The 18,104-nt window shown below is 35.1% G+C and overlaps 1 protein-coding gene across 6 annotated transcripts in view; it reads left to right on the forward strand.

Moving 5' to 3' along the window:
* Positions 1-601: 601 nt before the first annotated feature.
* The window catches only part of LOC114286402 (sugar transport protein 1-like), a 35,242-nt gene continuing 17,739 nt past the window's right edge, over positions 602-18,104 (forward strand). The window contains exons 1-4 of one of the 6 annotated variants that reach the window (XR_014356269.1): positions 605-1,175; positions 2,183-2,277; positions 2,935-3,018; positions 3,118-3,387. Coding sequence is in view for 5 of the 6 variants with exons in the window: in XM_082907901.1 (XP_082764027.1) it covers positions 870-1,175; positions 10,861-11,043; positions 14,050-14,103 (543 nt within the window). In the remaining variant the exon portion in view is untranslated. Of the gene's footprint in view, positions 1,176-2,182; positions 2,278-2,934; positions 3,019-3,117; positions 3,388-9,869; positions 10,071-10,860; positions 11,044-14,049; positions 14,303-18,104 lie in introns of those variants that run through there. The other 5 variants (XM_082907901.1, XM_028229568.2, XM_082907902.1 and 2 more) reach the window with 5 other exon arrangements.

Below are 18,104 nucleotides of genomic sequence, written 5' to 3' on the forward strand. Positions count from 1 at the left end.
AGACTTATTTAGTCTTCTCAAACTAGGCCTTAGTCCAACACCACAAGTCAATTTTAATCCATTTTCACATAAGACACTAAAACAAAATGCACTATTGGCGACTGAAAAAAATTTAGTCGCCAAAAGTTGTGTAATTGGCAACCAAAAATAATATTAGTTGGCAAAAGTTGAAAATTTAGCTACTAATTTTTTTAGTCAAGGAATTATTGATTATTGGCGACTAAAAAAAAATTTAGTCGCTAAAAATATCACAATTGGCGACTAAAAAATTTTTTAGTAGTTGTATAGCTAGTTTTGGCTACTAAAATTGTCTAGTAGCCGAATGAAAAAAAAAATTAAAAAATTTATATTTGTCACCAAAAGTATATTTTCAACGACAAAAAAATAATATAGTAGCCATATAGTTAGTTTTAACTACTAAAATTGTTTAGTAGCCAAATGAAGGGAAAAATATATATATATTTTTGGCGACCAAAAATTTGGTTGCCAAAAATATATTTTCAGCGACAAAAAAATATTTTAATCGCCAAAAAGTTAAAATATGTGGAGAGAGATTTCAAATTTTGGAGGAATTAAAAAAAATAATTAGTCGCCAATTGTTATTAATTATTCGACTACTATCAGTCCTCTCCCATTTCACTCTCTCATCATCCCTCTTCTCTCTCTCTCTCTCTCTCTCTGCTTTGTTTTCTATTTATGTTTTGCCTTCATATTGTTAATTAGCCCTAATTTTTATACGTAACTCTCTCTTTTTCTGATTTTGTTTTTTCCCAATGTGATTCTTTACAACCCATTTCTCACCCTGAACTTCTCTTCCCCTCTCACCATTGATTGTTGGGTTGTGTGTATGTATAGGTGGAGTGACATCTATGGAATCATTTTTGAAGTTCTTTCCATCTGTGTACGAGAAGCAAAAGGCGGATAGTTCGACGAACCAGTACTGTAAATTTGACAGTTTCACTCTCACTATGTTCACTTCATCTCTGTACTTGGCTGCTCTGTTGTCCTCGCTCGTTGCATCAACGGTGACCAGAAAACTGGGCAGAAAGTTGTCGATGCTGTTCGGAGGTGTACTGTTCTGCGCTGGAGCTCTCGTCAATGGGTTTGCTCAAGCAGTCTGGATGCTAATTGTTGGTCGTATTTTGCTTGGTTTTGGTATTGGATTTGCTAATCAGGTAACTTGCTTTCTCTTCTGGAATGCTTGTTTGTTTTCTGATCTTGTTTTGTGCAAGGGTGTTCTGTTTTTGGATCAAGAGATTCGCAATGTTTACTCATATCTCTAGAACTGGTATTTTCATCACCCATTTTACCTACAAAATGGTTACTACAGTTGAGGTGAGCTTTACAATTTAGGACATAAGTAGTCAAAGTAGCATCAAGTAAGCTTCTGTGATGGCCAATGATAGTCCTGCAGTTCCATTCATCTCCTATTTCAATCTATTCTCAACCATTAAATTATATAAAAACTTTGAAGTATGATTCAATTAGGAACTCTATTGCGCAAAGTGTTTTTGTGATAATAATAATTCATTTTAAAGTGTAGAATACTTCCAAGTTCCACCTCTGTTAACTCAACAGTCAACACTCATGTTTCAAAACTGATCCTTTCGAAAAAACACTATATGTCTGTTTTGCCTATATATATGTCTGTTTTGTGATAGACTGTCAAAAAATAGCAAAAGTTCAAATTTTTCCTCTTCAATTGCTAGCTAAATAGCTCAACAAAGTTGGTCAGAATCATAATTTTTTTCTTGCCTTCAAACTGTTTGATAAAATGTCTCTTAGGCTTCTCAAAATTCTAAGCCACAAGCCTAACTTATTGGCAGTGTAATTGGTGCTCAAACATGTACTGAATCAAGCCCACAACAGCTCCAAATCTTAATCTGTTGAAGCCACTGCTTGCATATTCAAAAATCTTAATCTGTTATAATCTCAAGGTTATCAATCCTTTAAGATCATGTATACTATATCTCACATTTGGAATGACTTTGGATTAAGAGGGGAGATTAATGCAATTCTATCGTATCTCATATTTGTTTGGAAGCATTATATATGAACTACTTAGTGTAAAACACCCTTTTGGACCCATCCCCCATTCGGGAATCGATAATTCCCCATATGGGGATATACCATATTTTGATGGTGCTAATCCGAAGCTTAATTTTCCATCCATATGGGGCAGAGACTAGTGTGGTAAAGATCATCAATGGCTTGAATGGAGAGGACATAAGAGTTGATTTGCAACCAAGAGGACTTGAACATTATTGAAATGGATAGGTGAGTGATCCTTATGTGATGAGGGATGTTTATGGATTCTCTCTCCTCTCTCTCTCTCTCTCTCTCTCTCTCTCTCTCTCTCTCTCTCTCTCTCTCTCTCTCTCTCTCTCTCTCTCTCTCTCTCTCTCTCTCTCTCTCTCTCTCTCTCTCTCTCTCTCTGTGTGCATGTGTGTGTGGATAAGTATATCAATTTTATTGAGAGGAGTGGTGCCTAGAGCAAAAGAGGGAGAATTTGTGCCACGAACTAGTGAGGGTGGCTGGTCTTCTTAGAAGCCAATTACTGGCTTTTTTCAGATTTTTAATTTTGCAAGAGAACATAGTGTCCTGTTTCCTTATGTTGACTGTGTTATTATATCTCACTAGCATACGTGACAAAATTTCATTCTTGAAATGCAGTACTGATCTCAAGCTCCCATGTAATTCTCTATGTGACTTTCTTGTAATAAGAATTTAATTAAGCCGGAATTCTGCTGAAACTAGACTTATATCCTAGATGCATATTCAACTCCTATAGGCATAATATCATGGTTCTATAGTAAACCCTGCAGATTAACTTGTGATATATCTCTAAGAAGTGAATTTTTTAATCAAGAAGTTTAGCTTTTGTTGCTTACTGGGAAATTGAACATTTTCAATTTTTTTCACTGATGCTTCCAGCTTGGTTTAGTGATCGATCTTACGAATACTAGTCGTTACTGTCATGCATCAGATTTGAAGAAAGAAGGTATTAAGCATGTTAAGGTGGGTAATGGTCAACTAAATGAGGTTTTCTTCCTTATGATTTTCCGACAATGGCAAATGAAGTCTTTCCAACCTTTAATGATTGCATTTGTTATTCAGATTCAATGCAAGGGGCGTGATTCTGTACCTGATAATGAGGCTGTAAATTACTTTGTTGAAGCTCTAGAAAATGAGGTTTAATATTGGACAGACTTTTCAAAAGTTCACTATCATCCCTAGAGTCTATACGAATATAATGATTTTCATATGATCGTATGGAATTATTATTTTAGATTGGAATATACTTAGTTTGTATGGAATTTGACATTAAGTTATTCATTTTTGGATGGTTGGAAGTGAAATGGATGCAAATTGTGAAATGATTGATAATATATGTATTGTTTTGGTTATATATATCGTATAGGTTGTACGGAATACATATAAGTTATGGACAAATTAAAAAATAATAATGTTATGTTTTTGGCCACTAAATAATTAGTAGCCAAAAAGGCAGTAAATATTTTTAGTGACTAAATAGTTAGTAGCTAAAAAAAATAGAATGAATAAAAAAAATTTTGGCGACTAAACTTTTAGTAGTTAAATAAAAAAATAGACTTTAGGCAACTAAATTTTTAGTAGCTAAAAAAAATTACACTTTAGGCGACTAAAACATTTAGTAGCTAAAAAAAACAAGATGAACAAAAAAAAATTTTTGGCTACTAAATAAATTAGTCGTGGAAAATAAATTTAGTTTTGGCGACAAAATCTTGTAGTTGCTGAAAATGCGATATAATTTTTTTTTAAAAGATTTTGGCGACTAAAAGATTGGCTGCCAATTTCCCAATCAACGACTAAAGTTTTTTTTGTCGCCAATATCTTTACTTTTGGCGACTACTTGTTTAGTCGCAAATTTAGGACTTTCGGTGACTAAAATTTTTTTAGTCGCCAATACCTTCACCGACCGTCTTTCCTCAACCAAGTTGGCGACCAAACTATTTAGTCGGGAAAATCTTTTGGCAACTAAAAATATGACTTTTGCTGACTAAAATTTTAGTTGCCAAAAGTGCAATTTCTTGTAGTAAGAGTTATGATAACAATTTTAAGTAAACAAATTGTTAGGTTTTACAAAAAAAAAAAATAGTATTAAAAAATATAATTTATTACTAAAATTAAAATTACGAACTTATAAAACGAAATGTATTTATATTTTGTTGTAAATAAAAAAATTTAATTTATTATTTAAATTTTACCAATTAAATTATGACATGTAGATTTTTATAAGAACTTAGGAAATACAATTAATGACATTAGAATAAAAATTTTCTCTTAGTGTAACTCTAATAAAAATTAACAAAATTTTATTGATTATAGATCACTTTTACAACATATTTTAAATAAATTTTATATTATTATTTTAATTTAAAAACTAATTTTTAATTATTTATTTATATTTATGCATAGCATGAGTAATATGCTAGTTCATAGATAATGGAAAAAAGCATCAAAAGTTAGGTTACATTAGTTGCATTTATAAGCATAATTGTTAGATGAAGATTGAATGTTCTGGGATTGGGGAATTTTGGTGGTGAGAGTGAGAAAAGCGCATTTAACATGAAGATTAAATGAACAATCTCAAAATCCAAACATATGTATGAAATACCCACAACTGTGGCGACGAATCAATTGATGAACATCTACGCTTGTGCCTGAAATGCTCAATTCTGATCTTTTCTGTTGATCTCTCTCCAACACACACACACACACACACACACACACACACACTCTCTCTCTCCCTCTCTCTCTCCCTGTCACCTCCCGGGCATAGAATTTTTTAAAATTATAACTTAAATTTTTTAAGTTCTAATTACAAAAAAATATATTATAACTAAACACAATATGAAACATAATTAAAAAATTAATAAGTCATTATTAAAATAATATCATAAGCAAAGAAGAAAATTTGTCATAACTAAAAAAGAAAATGATACACCCTCTTTAAAGAGACATTAGAATTTCCTCATATTTTAATTGGTAAATTAAAAATGAGATTTGCTTAAAATATAAATTATCCTTTGTGATTTAAAAAATTATAAATACTATCTTATTAAAAAAATTATTTAATAGAATTAACTGAAAAATAAAATTTCTAACTACTATCTTATACAATAATAAAGTTATCTAAATTATTAATTGAAGTAAATTTCTAACATCATTAAAAATTATTAATTGGCTTAATAATTTATTAATAAAATAGACTATTTGTTATGAAATTATAAATTTCAAGGGGCAGAATGTAATTTTTAAAACTACAGAGGGTAATTTCTATTTTAATCAAACCTTCGGGGGTATATTTATAATTTATTCTAAAAATTTTGATTAAAATTTCTAAATTTATAATTGTTTCAAATTTTGAGATATTCTATACTACACACTTCTTGTGACATTTGTGCTATTTGGTTATCACCTATTGTCATATTAGTTATGACTGATTATAATGTTAGTTATGATTGATTTTAACGTTAGTTATAATTTATTATTATTATTATTTTGATTGTGATCGAAAATATTTTTAATTATACCTTATGTAGTGTTTAATTATGTCTTTTCTTTTTCTGTTACAACTAAAAATAATTTAATTATATGGCTCACACATTTTTGTGGGAGTTTATTTAAGACTATTTTTTCTTTGGGATATTGCACTTCAGTGCAAGTTTCTAAAAAACATTACAAATCAATGGGAAAATTTATCAAATTTTAATAACTGAAATTTTAAATTTTTTTCATAAATTTGTAAATATTTTATAAAAACACAATTCATTTGCAATTGTAACTTTTTTTTTTTCTTCCTTTTTCTTGGTGTTACAATTCAAACGAACTTGGTTGGGGTTGGTGCGATGAAATGAGCAAAAATGAGCAAAATTCTAATATACACATTTAAAAAAAAAAAGTGTACTATATGCATTTTTAATTATGTCATTTGTTTCTTTAATTATGATCAATTTTTTTCTTGATGACATTATTTTAGTTATGACTCGTGAGTTTTTTAGTTATGATTCTTGTTGTGTTTAGTTATAATATATATATATATTTTTTTTTAATTATGATTCAAAAAATTGAAATTATGTAATTTTTCCTTTTAGTTATAAGATGCATATAGTGCACATTCTTTGTGCACCATAGTTTCCCAAAAATTTAGGAGTTGTTTGGGGTGTCCTAAATAAGTGCACTTTTTGTCTTTTTGGACTAAAAAATTGAGGAAGAAAATATGGATGTTTGGGTTAATTTTTGACTTTTTATGGAAAAATATGTAATAAAAAATTGTAAAAATTGATTTGTAGGGTAAAATTAAGATTGGGAGTTATGCAGCCGTAATTTGGAAAATTCTAATATACACATTTTAAAAAAAAAGTGTACTATATGCATTTTTAATTATGTCATTTGTTTCTTTAATTATGATCAATTTTTTTCTTGATGACATTATTTTAGTTATGACTCATGAGTTTTTTAGTTATGATTCGTGTTGTGTTCAGTTATAATATATATATATATATATATATTTTTAATTATGATTCAAAAAATTAAAATTATATAATTTTTCTTTTTAGTTATAAGGTGCATATAGTGCACATTCTTTGTGCACCATAGTTTCCCAAAAATTGGTGATACCAAGCCATTGGTATCACTGTTTAATAATATATCAATATTTACTTTTGCATATGTGGCAAGGTATTTCTATCTTGGTATCACTGTTTAATAATATATCAATATTTACTTTTGCATATGTGGCACGGTATTTCTATCTAAAAAGTAAAGGATCATCCTTCTCATATAAGGTTTTTCGTTTATTGGTGATAACAAGTTATCGGTATCACTAAGGGTGAAAACTTGGCTCGGCCCACTGTCAAGTCAAGTGGGCTCCTATCAAAATTTGGTTTGGGCTGGCTCACGGGCTAAAAAAATTAGGCTCAAGTCCAGGAGTATTCGGGTCTTGAGCGGGCTAGTGGTTCGGATCTCGGGTGATCATTTTAAAAAAAATTTAATCAAAAATGACATTGGGTCTCAAGCGGGGCGGACCTCGGGTAGGGCCTTAAGTAGGTTGATGAGTGAGCTCTAGGTCGGGCCTAGCGAGGCCAGGCTCACGGGTCAAGTCAAGCTTTAAAACACGCGGCCCAGGCCCAAGCTTAGAGTCTTGGGCTTGGACGGGCTTAGTTGGGTTGGGCCGCATGGGGCTCCGGATGGGTTTCGAATGCGCTATGGGCTACTGGACCAAATTTACATCCGTAGGTATCACTGTTATATTAAATTTTTGTTAAGTTATTTAGAGAGTGAAAAAATCACTACAAATACATCAATTTTTTTTTTTAATTATACTTTTTTACACATTCTTTGGTTCAAAATTAAAAATTAATTGAACTAAAAAATTTCCAAAGGAAAAAATTCAATAAAACAGTTATGCGTGTAGTCCGCAAAGCAAAAAGTCAAAGTTACATTGATATGTATGGAGAATTTTCCTGATATGTTTGTCATTGTCACTTATTTTTTATTTAAAGGAAAATTTTGTTTTTTTCTTTTTTTTTAATAAAAAAAAACAAAACTTATTTAACGTATAAAAATATTTTAGTAACAAAAAAAAATATAATTAAAAAATTCATCACTTTTTTTTCTCATAACTATCTATTCAATTAAAAAATAATTCTTAACATATTAACTTTTTCTCAAATCATAAAAAACCAAAAAAAAATCACAAAAAAAGTAAGTTGCCAAATGGACACTTTGACGGTTCAGCTCAAATCATTGATAAACTGGGAAAATATTTATAAAATTAAAAATTAAAAAAAAAATCCAAATAGCATATGAGAAAAATGTAACATAGATGTTGAACTGTTGAATATAGAAGAAATTGAGAAAATTTAAATGATTGATAAGAGCCAAGAAACAACTCTAACAAATCAACTTGTAATCAAATGTGTGAGTCGAGTAAAAAAATTTCGCATTCGGCAAACAAAGTACATCTATACCCATCATCTAGTGGCCCAAACCCAACCAAGCCCACTAGATTGCAAAAGTTCAAATGTCAAACAGTTTGTTCGCCGATCAAATGATATGCCGAATAAGTAATACAGGTAGAATCAACAAACATCCATGTCGAGTATTAGAGTGGGCCTAAACTATCCCTCTCAAAGGAGTTAATAGAAGGCTAGGAGCATAGGCTCTGACTAGGGGTGTAAATCTGACTCAGCTCGACCCACTCAGTCCATGCCTGGTCTCGTGGTCTCCTGCCAAAATTCGGGCTGGGCTGAGTCGGCCCACGGGCTAAAAAATTGAGCCCAGGCCCATGAGTATTTGGCTGGCCTCGGGTTTGGGTTGGGTTTGGGCGGGCCTGACCATTTTTTTTTTTTAAATTTTTCTACCAAAATTTTATTATTTTCCATTAAAAATACACTGAGCCTCAGCGCGGGCGCGGATCAGGCTTCGGGCTAAGTCCTAAGTGGGCCTTAAGCGGGTCGATGGGCTAGTCTATGAACCGGGTCAAGCGGGTCAGGTTGGGCTTCAAAACGATAGCTCAGCCCTGCCCTAGGGGCTCGGGCCTAGGCCCAAGCGGGCCTAAATGGGCTGGGCCTATTTCGGGCCGCCGACGGGCTTTCGGGCAGCTCACGGGCTGCGGGCCATTATTACACTTCTAACCCTAACATTGTGATGATGATGAAAGAAAGATTAAATGACGTAGGAAATATCTACACCAAACATTTGTATAAAGAAGGTAAACAAAAGAAGTAGGAATGCACATTCATCAAACTTGACTTAATTTTCAAAATATCTATCTCACTTTCTTTCATCTAAAATCTAACTTAATCATTGGAGTGTTAATTTCGACACTTTTGACCAGAGTGCTTATTGTTTCAAACATCGGAACGAAAATCAAACAAAAGTCTATTTGAGACGAAAGAATATTATGGAACCCCTCCATAGTCCATCGTCATTTTGTCTATTTGTTTTAACTTCCTCAAAATATCTGTCTACTTGTCTTATCTTCAAAAAAAATATTAGAGATTACAAAAATTCTATCAAAGTTTTTACCAAATGTCTCACATGAGTGTGAGATCCACATTACTCATCCATCCATGTGTGAATCCCATACCCTTATAAAACATTTAATTTTTTTTTTAAGATCTCTAATCTTACTCATCTACCCAGCCTTTCTACTAGTTCCTGGTCAAAATGGAGTTTGATCATCTCCACCGTCAATTCAACCCCATTTCAGAATCAACGGTGTGAGGGGCACTGACAGCATAATGGAAGAGTTTAAAGACATGGAGATTTATTAGTAAATAAATTGAGAAGAGTTTAAAGCCATGGAGATTTAAATGAATATTTTCTTAATTGCAAAGCAATCCATCAATATATAAAGAGCGCTCTCTCTCTCTCTCTCTCTCTTTCATCCCAACTAGGGCTGTTCATGGAAACCGTGTACCTGCCTAACCCGCCCGACCCGATCGAACCCGACACACAACGAACGGGCAAGACAAGGTAGATGGTCGGATACGGTCAATTTTATTTAATTTTTTTGGATTCACGGTCGGAAGTGGTTTTTGATTTTTTTTCATCCGTCGAAACCGAACCGACCGAAAATATTAAGCTTTTCACATACACTTCCATTCCACTTACCAAGCTTCTCATGTAAGCTTCACAATTTACAAGGTCTGTCTCTCTGAATCCCTGTGTCTCTCACACTTCACAAAGCCACTAATGTCAAGTTGTCAACTCTTTTTTTAATTAAAAAAACTGAAAAGGCTCCATCAATCTTCAAGGAGAAAAATTGAAAATGAAAAGGCAAAACAAATATATAGGGAGAGAGTGCACCCATCGAATCAGTTCATCATTTTTGAAGGAGAAAGATTGAAAAGTCAAAATAAATATGTAAAGAGAGAGAGAGAGTGCACCGAATCAGTTCATCATGTAACAATCAAAGCTTCTCTTTGTTTTCTATCTCTGAAGTTCAATCTATGACTTTCTTTGAGATGTGCGAACCAAGATCTTCAACCCTAAAAGAGGGTTATTCTCCAGAGATTCAGGTCTCTCTTTATCCATTTTGGGGTTTTTATTTTTGTTGTTTTGATTTATAATTTATAGCTTTTTGTTGGTTAATACTTCATAGTTTGATTCTCTAATCATGGTTGATTTAGGGGTTTAAAGTATTTTTCATTTTTGTGTTTTAATTTTATGATTCTCTGTTTCTGATTGTTATGTTTTCATTTAGTGTTTCTAAAATATTTTGATTTGTTCATATTTTGATTGAGGGTTTGAAAAATATTATGAGATATGTTCATGTTCTAATTTAGGGTTTAAAAAATATTAATATTTGTTCATGTGTTTGTTGATTTAGAAAAAAATATTATGATTTGTTTATATTTGGATTTAGGGTTTTAAAAATATTAAGAGTTTATGTTTGATTTAGGGATTGAATAATATTAAGATTTTGGTTCATGTTTTTATTTAGGATTTTAAAAATATTATGTTCCGTTTATATTTTGGTTTTAGAAAATTAATGTTTGTTCATGTTTTGATTTAGAGATTGAAAGATTTTGGTTCATGTTTTTATTTAGGGTTTGAAAAATATTATGAGGTGTGTTCATGTTCTGATTTAGGGTTTAAAAAATATTAATATTTGTTCATGTGTTGATTGAAGGATTTAAAAACATTATGAGTTGTTTATGTTTTGGTTTAGGGATTGAAAAATAATATGAATTTGTTCATGTTTTGAAAATATTAAGAGTTTATGTTTTGATTTAGGAATTAAAGAATATTAATATTTTGGTTCATGTTTTTACTTAGGGTTTTAAAAATATTATGTCTTGTTTGTAGATAATGGATCTTCCTACCAATGATGCCCTTGTTGATGGCCAACTTGCTGCTACTGCTGTTGGAACTCAATCTCAACCAGTAGTTAATGCCAAAGCTACTGTCCCAACTCCTGATGACAAGCCTCCAGTTCCATCCAAAGCTAAGAAGGCACATGCTGAGGCTACTGGCAGAGTTAAATCTAAGGTATGAGATCATTTCGATAAAGTAAAGGGTCAAGATGGAAAAATGAGAGCTGTATGTAGGTATTGTCAAAAAGAATACTTAGCTGATTCTAAGTCTCATGGAACAAGTAATTTATTGGCTCATTTTGCCTCATGTGTCAAGTATCCATATAGGGAGGTGGAGAAGGGACAGTCCACTCTGTCTTTTCAATTTAAAAAAGATGGAGTAGAGGGTGTTGACCTTGTTGCAACAACTTTTACGATAGAAGCTGCAAGAAAAGCTCTTGCTGAAATGGTGATAATTGATGAACTACCCTTTAGGTTTGTAGAGGGAGTTGGGTTTAGAAAATTCTGTCAAATCTTGCAACCCAAATTTGATAAAATCCCATCTCGTATTACAATTTCCAAAGATGTTAATATTTTTAACAGAGAGAGGGATAGCCTAAGGAAAGCATTGCATGGTCGTAGAGTTTACCTAACCACAGACACACGGACCTCCATACAGAACTTGAACTATATGTGTCTTACAGTTCATTTTATTGATGACGATTGGAAACGTCAAAAGAGAATTATTAACTGTTGCCTAGTTGAAGATCACAAGGGTTGAAACCATTGGTAGGAAAATTGAGTCATGCTTGCTTGAATGGAATATTGATTGCATTTTTACATTGACTGTAGATAATGCTAGTTCAAACAACACCACTGTTAAGTTCTTGAAAAGAAAAACAAAGGATTGGAAAGGTGCTATTTTAGGTCATGAATTTTTACACATGCATTGTTGTGCACACATTCTCAATCTTATTGTGTGTGATGGTTTGAAAGAGTTGAATTCATCTATTGCTTCTGTGCGTGCTGCTATTAGATATGTGAGGTCATCTCCAAACCGGTATGAGAATTTTAAAAAGTGTGTTGAAAAGGAAAAATTTGAGTCAAAGAGTCTTTTATGCCTTGATGTTCCAACTAGATGAAATTCCACCTATTTGATGCTAGAGGCAGCAGAAAAATTTGAGAGAGCCTTTGAGAGACTCCAAGAGGATGACTTTAGTTATCGGGCTTATTTTGGTGGTGATGAATTTGGTGGTGGTGAGCATGATGGGGATGGGGATGTGGCAAGGGGATCACCCAATGAGGCTGTTTGGAATAATTATAGGGCCTTTTTTATAGCAATCTCGGTTTTCCCTTTTGATATCTGTTGTATTTCGGACTTTGGTTCCGTGGAGTCGGTAGTTGTATCTATCTTATTGTCATCCTTTGATTCCATTTGTTTGAGTTTTAGGATGTGTTGGGCATGTTTCAAGTAGGTAGGTTAAGCCTTGGTCTAAAATCTTGTTGCCAGGTTTTTGGTCGTTCCGCTCGAGCGGGTCTTCTAGTGCTCGAATGGAGATTGCAAACTCCCAGTATTTTTGGTGCTCTGCAAAACTTCTGCAGGTGTGATTTCTACGCTCCAGCGAATTTCCTGCGCTCGAGCGGGTCGCGCTCAAGCGGGCTTGTTGGGGTTCGAGTGGGTAATACATTTTTGGTGTAAGTTCTGAGAGGGGAAATCTACACTCGAGCAGACTGGTTTTCGTGCTCGAGCGGATGTACTTTATTCTTGTGTCTTGGCGCTCGAGCGGGCCTTATTGTGCTCGAGCGTGTCCAGATTTTTGTGCTTTACGCTCGAGCGTCCTGTTCTCCGATCGAGCGGGAATGTCGTATATCAGAAGACAGTTAGGCATTTTTTTATCACTTTTTACATTCACTCTCTCTCTTACTTTCCCAAAATCGATTTTGAGAGCCTCTCTCTCTAGAAACTCCCTTCTCTCTAGGGTTTGATCTAGTTAGAGTGCTTCCCTTTCCTTTGGCCTTTGTGAAAGTTGTGTTGATCATCGAGGGCTTCGTTTTGATCCGTGGATCTTGGAGTTTGGAGCATTTTGGTTTTCTTCATCTCCTTCCCTTGGGCTCCGAATTTGAGGTAGGGATTCCTACTCACTTTTATGGGTTTTGACCTAGATATTGAGTTTTTGTATAAATGGTTTTGGGTTTTGGAAACTAGGATTTCAAATGTTTAATTTTGAAAAGAGGGTTTTGTTTATTTTGGACCATAAATACGTATTTGGATTTCAAAATGAGTATATTGATGTTGTTGGTAATATATGGGCTCTTGGAGTCAATATTGGGAATCAAGGGGAAAATGCCATGTTTGGGTATTTTTGGGTCACTAGTGTAATTAATGACATGTGTTGAGAAAATATGGAATTGAGTTGAATATAATGAAATTGGCTCATTATGAGATGGATTAGTGAAGATGGATTTATTAATCACTCACTTTTGGAAATATGGATAAATTATCTGTTAACGCATTTATTATATGTTTAGAAATAATTGCCTTGGGCTACCGGTGGAGGGTAGTCGTGATTGTTGTAGACAATGCATGATGATTAGGCAAACTAAAACTAATCAATAGAATGTGTCATCGTATATGACAGTTGAAACAATACATTAACTTTATGTATTGTTTGATGATGTATATGATAATTGTTTATATGCATTGTGTTGTGTGGGAGGAGATAGAGGATGTACTCCACGGTTTAGGGGAAGACAGGGGATGGACCTCTAAACCGGTTAATGTTTGGGAGAAGATAGGGGATGGACTCCGGTGATACAGCTCATATGCTTATCCGTTGAAGTGTTGATATAGCTCATATGCTTATCTATGGAAGTGTTGATATAGTTCATATGCTTATCTGTTGAGGTATTGATACAGCTTGTATGCTTATCTATTGCGAAATGGAAAACGTTTAATATGAATTATTATTTCGTTTAGAGCGTATGGCCAGGTTCTGAGCCACGGGTATGAATTTGGAAATTGGATAAGACATGGAAAATGAAATGAAACATAGACATAGTGGTCATGTAATGGAAATGGTTTATGAATTGATTTATGGGAGTTAAACATTTATCAATTGCTAATGTCTTAGTTACTACTCATATTGTGTTTAGCATATCTCTACTGGGCGTTGACTCACCCTATATGGGACATTATTTTCAGGTACATGTAGCATGCCACCTCCAAGGACATAGCTTGGATGGTTATGGGAGTTGAAGACTCTTTTTGATTATTTTGTTTGTATTACATGTATATCAAGCCAAGGGCTTATTTTGTATAGAGTTAGTACTCTTCTTTTGTGTAACCAAGTGTTGACTTGGAAAGCTGTAAGCTCGTAGGGCATTTGCTTTTATTGTTAACATGTAATACTGTTGTAAGAACTACTCTGATGAATGGAAAGGCATTGATTTTCTTATATTACTGCATGTCTGAATGATGGGTATTATGTATTATTTTGAGGGCGTTACAACTTGGTATCAAAGCCTACCGGGTTCGAATATTTTGGGTACGTGGGAAGTGATTAGTATCACAATGGGTTTGTCTCGCTTGTTAGAGACTTAGATATAATGTTATGTGCTTATCTGATAACATGTTTATGTGATTATTTGGGTATGGGATTTAGTTTCTAGGATGTTGATTGGATCCTTGGGTTTCTGTGAGTCTTGTTAGAAAAGCACTTGATCAATGCTATTTCTAACCGGAACTCTAGTAACACCTCGGGACTATCGTTATCCTGAAATGAAATTCGTAAGTGCTTATGTGATTATGTGCTTACGTGGAATGAATTACAGTTGTTGTAGACGTCCCCGAACGCTCCCGGGAGGAACGAGCTCCCGTTCTGTTCATATTGGGGTCACTACAGCTCAGGACTCTCAAATTTGTCACGGTTCTAAGCCTGAACCAAAGAGTCCAAATCTGGCAAATCGTTTTGAGAAACAGATTTTTGAAAAGAAGTGCCAAACATGGACTGCTTTGCCAGATACAGAGTCGCCACCTAAATGTTTTTTTTAATGGGAAATTTAGGAAACCCTGACTCGGTGCCAAAGGCCACGTGTCCGTCATCACCAAAGTTGCCTCGGCTCGGGAACTTGGGTACGATTGGGGAAGGTCACTTCGTGAGCACCCCCGCTCGCCTGATCAAAGATCGGCCTCTACTAACCATAATATCAATTTTTGAAAACTTTGTGTGTTCTTATTCCGGTTATTAGCCTAGGTTACTATGTGATGCACACAGCATATAAGTATAGACTGAGTCGCCCGAATTGGAACAAAACATTTCATGCTTGTTTATTTGAAAATGGTTTGATGGTGCTACCCGCAGGTAGGCTTAAAATGCAGATTTTGCCACCCTCAGGTGGGCTTAGAAAAGATGGTTTTGCCACTATCTAGTGGGCTTAAAACACACAGTGAATGAATTGTTCCAATCCAAATAACCCAACCTTCACCCACAAGCATTCAGGCAGTTATATCACATAAGCATATAGCCTCATGGTAAGCATGCTATTCATGGCAGTCACTCACACGCATGCAAGGATGCTAAAGCATAAGACTTACCGGGTACTCCAAGCCAAAATAGAAACTACATTAGAAATCATGCATGAATCCTAAGTATACAGAGATGCCTAATGCAACACATGCAAGAATGCAAACTATAGCAGGCTCGGCTATTCTAAACATGGCATATGGAATGCTACAACTAACATGTATTCAATTTGGAATTGAAAATACGATGCAGTTAGTATGATGCGCCGAGCCCGGTGCGTGCAAAACAGATGAATGATGCAAACATGCTGTCATACTGTATGCTAATTGAAATATGCCCTAATCTAACCATCATAAGCGGATAAATAAAAGGGAGAAAGACGTGGGGTTGGAAGACATACAACACACACATGCACACTTATTACAGTTGTGCCCTCGCGCAGAGGGTCCGAATAAATATACAGTCCCGAATAAAAGAATATTACAGTCCAAATATTACAGTCCGAATAATATACAAATTCCTAATTAATTAACAAATTAACTAAGAAAATAAATAAAACTGGTATGCAAGCCAGGGACTGCCTTGCTTCTGATGGATGATGCATGTCCGGGTTGTCTTGCGCGGAAATCCACCGGGATGCCCCAATTAGCCTCTGTTTAGCAGTTATCCTTGGAAAGCATGCCAAACTCCGAAAAGTTGCTGATTCTTCATTTTGCTGCAACAGAGAGCAGGAAATGAGCATAGCAATGTATTTTCACAAATATATGCATGCCTCGATCCTCGTGCCACCAATCACGCATATCGATACATGATGGCAGAGGAGTCGAAATGCACAATTCAATATAGGATGAATGCACATGAAAAACACAACAAGACCTGACTCTATCATGGAAGATCCGGAGTGTCGGTGATTGGGGAATTGAGACACATTCCGTCACTCAGAGTACGGAACGTACCTCGTTTCCCGTGCCCGGGCTAACTCCTATCCCGAACACGATGCAATATGCATGACATGCATGAAATGCAACTAAGATATAATCCAGTATGCACAATGCTATGAAAATGAGATGCCTCGAAATGCGTGCACACGGGCACGCAAACCGAGAAAATGATATACGCAATGCAAATGACATGGAAATATGATATGGACTTACACTAACATGAGAGAGCCTCAGCCACACTCACATAGGATGCCGACGGATGAAAATGAAGCGCCTCGAAATGCGTGCATGCGAGCACGCAAACTGAGGCAATGGCATACGCAATGCAATGGCATGGAAAATGATATGCAAGCATGCTAATGGATTTTTAGCAATGAAATGTGGGGGAAAACAGCCCCGAAGTGAGGCGAAAACACACTCGATGCATGGAATAGTCCCGAAGCATGAATTTTGGGACCCGAAATGGCCTATAGCTATACCAAACATGCACAATATGGATATGCAATGAATAGACAGAAGCAAGGCAGCCCCAAAATTAGCATTTTACTAGTACAAAGCATGGCCAAACAGCAAGCAAAGATAGGGCAACAATGGCATGCAAAAATGGCCCTAAACATGAGGTTATGAAGCAAGTGGTATATGTAAAACCCAAACTGAAAAATTCCCTTCTACAACAATGAAGAGGGACAAAAAATAAGCATATTTACAGAACTGTAAAAAACCCAAAAACAAACATAGACATGGCTAAGCTTTTATGCAAGAAAAAGGGCCAAAAGGTGGCCAAAGAGGCAAGTGGTATATGCACAGCCCAAACTGAAAAATTCCCTTCTACAACATTGAAGAGGGACCAAAAATAAGCATATTTACAGAACTGTAAAAACTCCAAAACAGTATACAAACATGCTAGAAATGCAATGCAAAATGAGGCTCAAAAGAGGCTATAACACAAAGTATGCAAAGCATTCACCAAACAGCCAAAGACCCTTAATGAAACATGTTAAGAAGGTCAAAATAAGACTATTTCTAGGCCTGTAAAAAGACCAAAAACAGAAGCATGATAGGCTGCCAAAGCATGCAAAAATGGGGACCAAAAGAGAGATATAACATGAAGTGACATATGGAGGTCCCAAACAGTGATGAGCCCTTCTTCAATGTTGAAGAGGGGCTCAAAATAAGCCTATTTACAGAACTGTAAAACGCCCAAAAATGGAAGCATAATGGGTTGCCAAAGCATGCAAGAAAATTGACAAACAAGGGGATATTGAAGCAAGTGGTATATGGGGGCCTCAAACAGGGTTGAGCCCTTAATGAAACAAGAAAATGAGCTTAAAAGAAGGCCACTTCCAGTTTTGGTCGGAGCTCAACTCAGCAAGCATGTATGGCTTAAAGATGGTGCCAAAATGAGCTAGAAAAGAAGGCAATTGGACTTACCTTTGAAGACCAACACTTTTGTTGCTTCTTGGACCAGATTTGGTGACTCTAAGCTGCTGGAATCCCCTCCTTTGCTCCTGGAATGGAGTGGTGATGGTAGAGCTTGAAGATGATGAAGAAATGGAGCCCAAAACTTGAAGGAAATGGGGTGATATGTATCTATCTCCTCCAAGCAACTCTTGTAACCCTTTCTCTAGAGTTGGGAGCCTCTCTATATGGATAAGAGATGGAGAGAAGAGTCTAGCCAAAGTGGAGGGAAAATGAGGCCTTTTTTCCCTCCAAAAGGGTCCCCCGGATGTAGATATTTTTGGGGGAAAACCAAGGCACAGCTGGAATGTACTCAACCTGAAGAAGCAGGCCGG

Source organism: Camellia sinensis, chromosome 15 (assembly GCF_055761805.1).
Source record: "Camellia sinensis isolate YWXY chromosome 15, ASM5576180v1, whole genome shotgun sequence".
Lineage (NCBI taxonomy): Eukaryota > Viridiplantae > Streptophyta > Magnoliopsida > Ericales > Theaceae > Camellia > Camellia sinensis.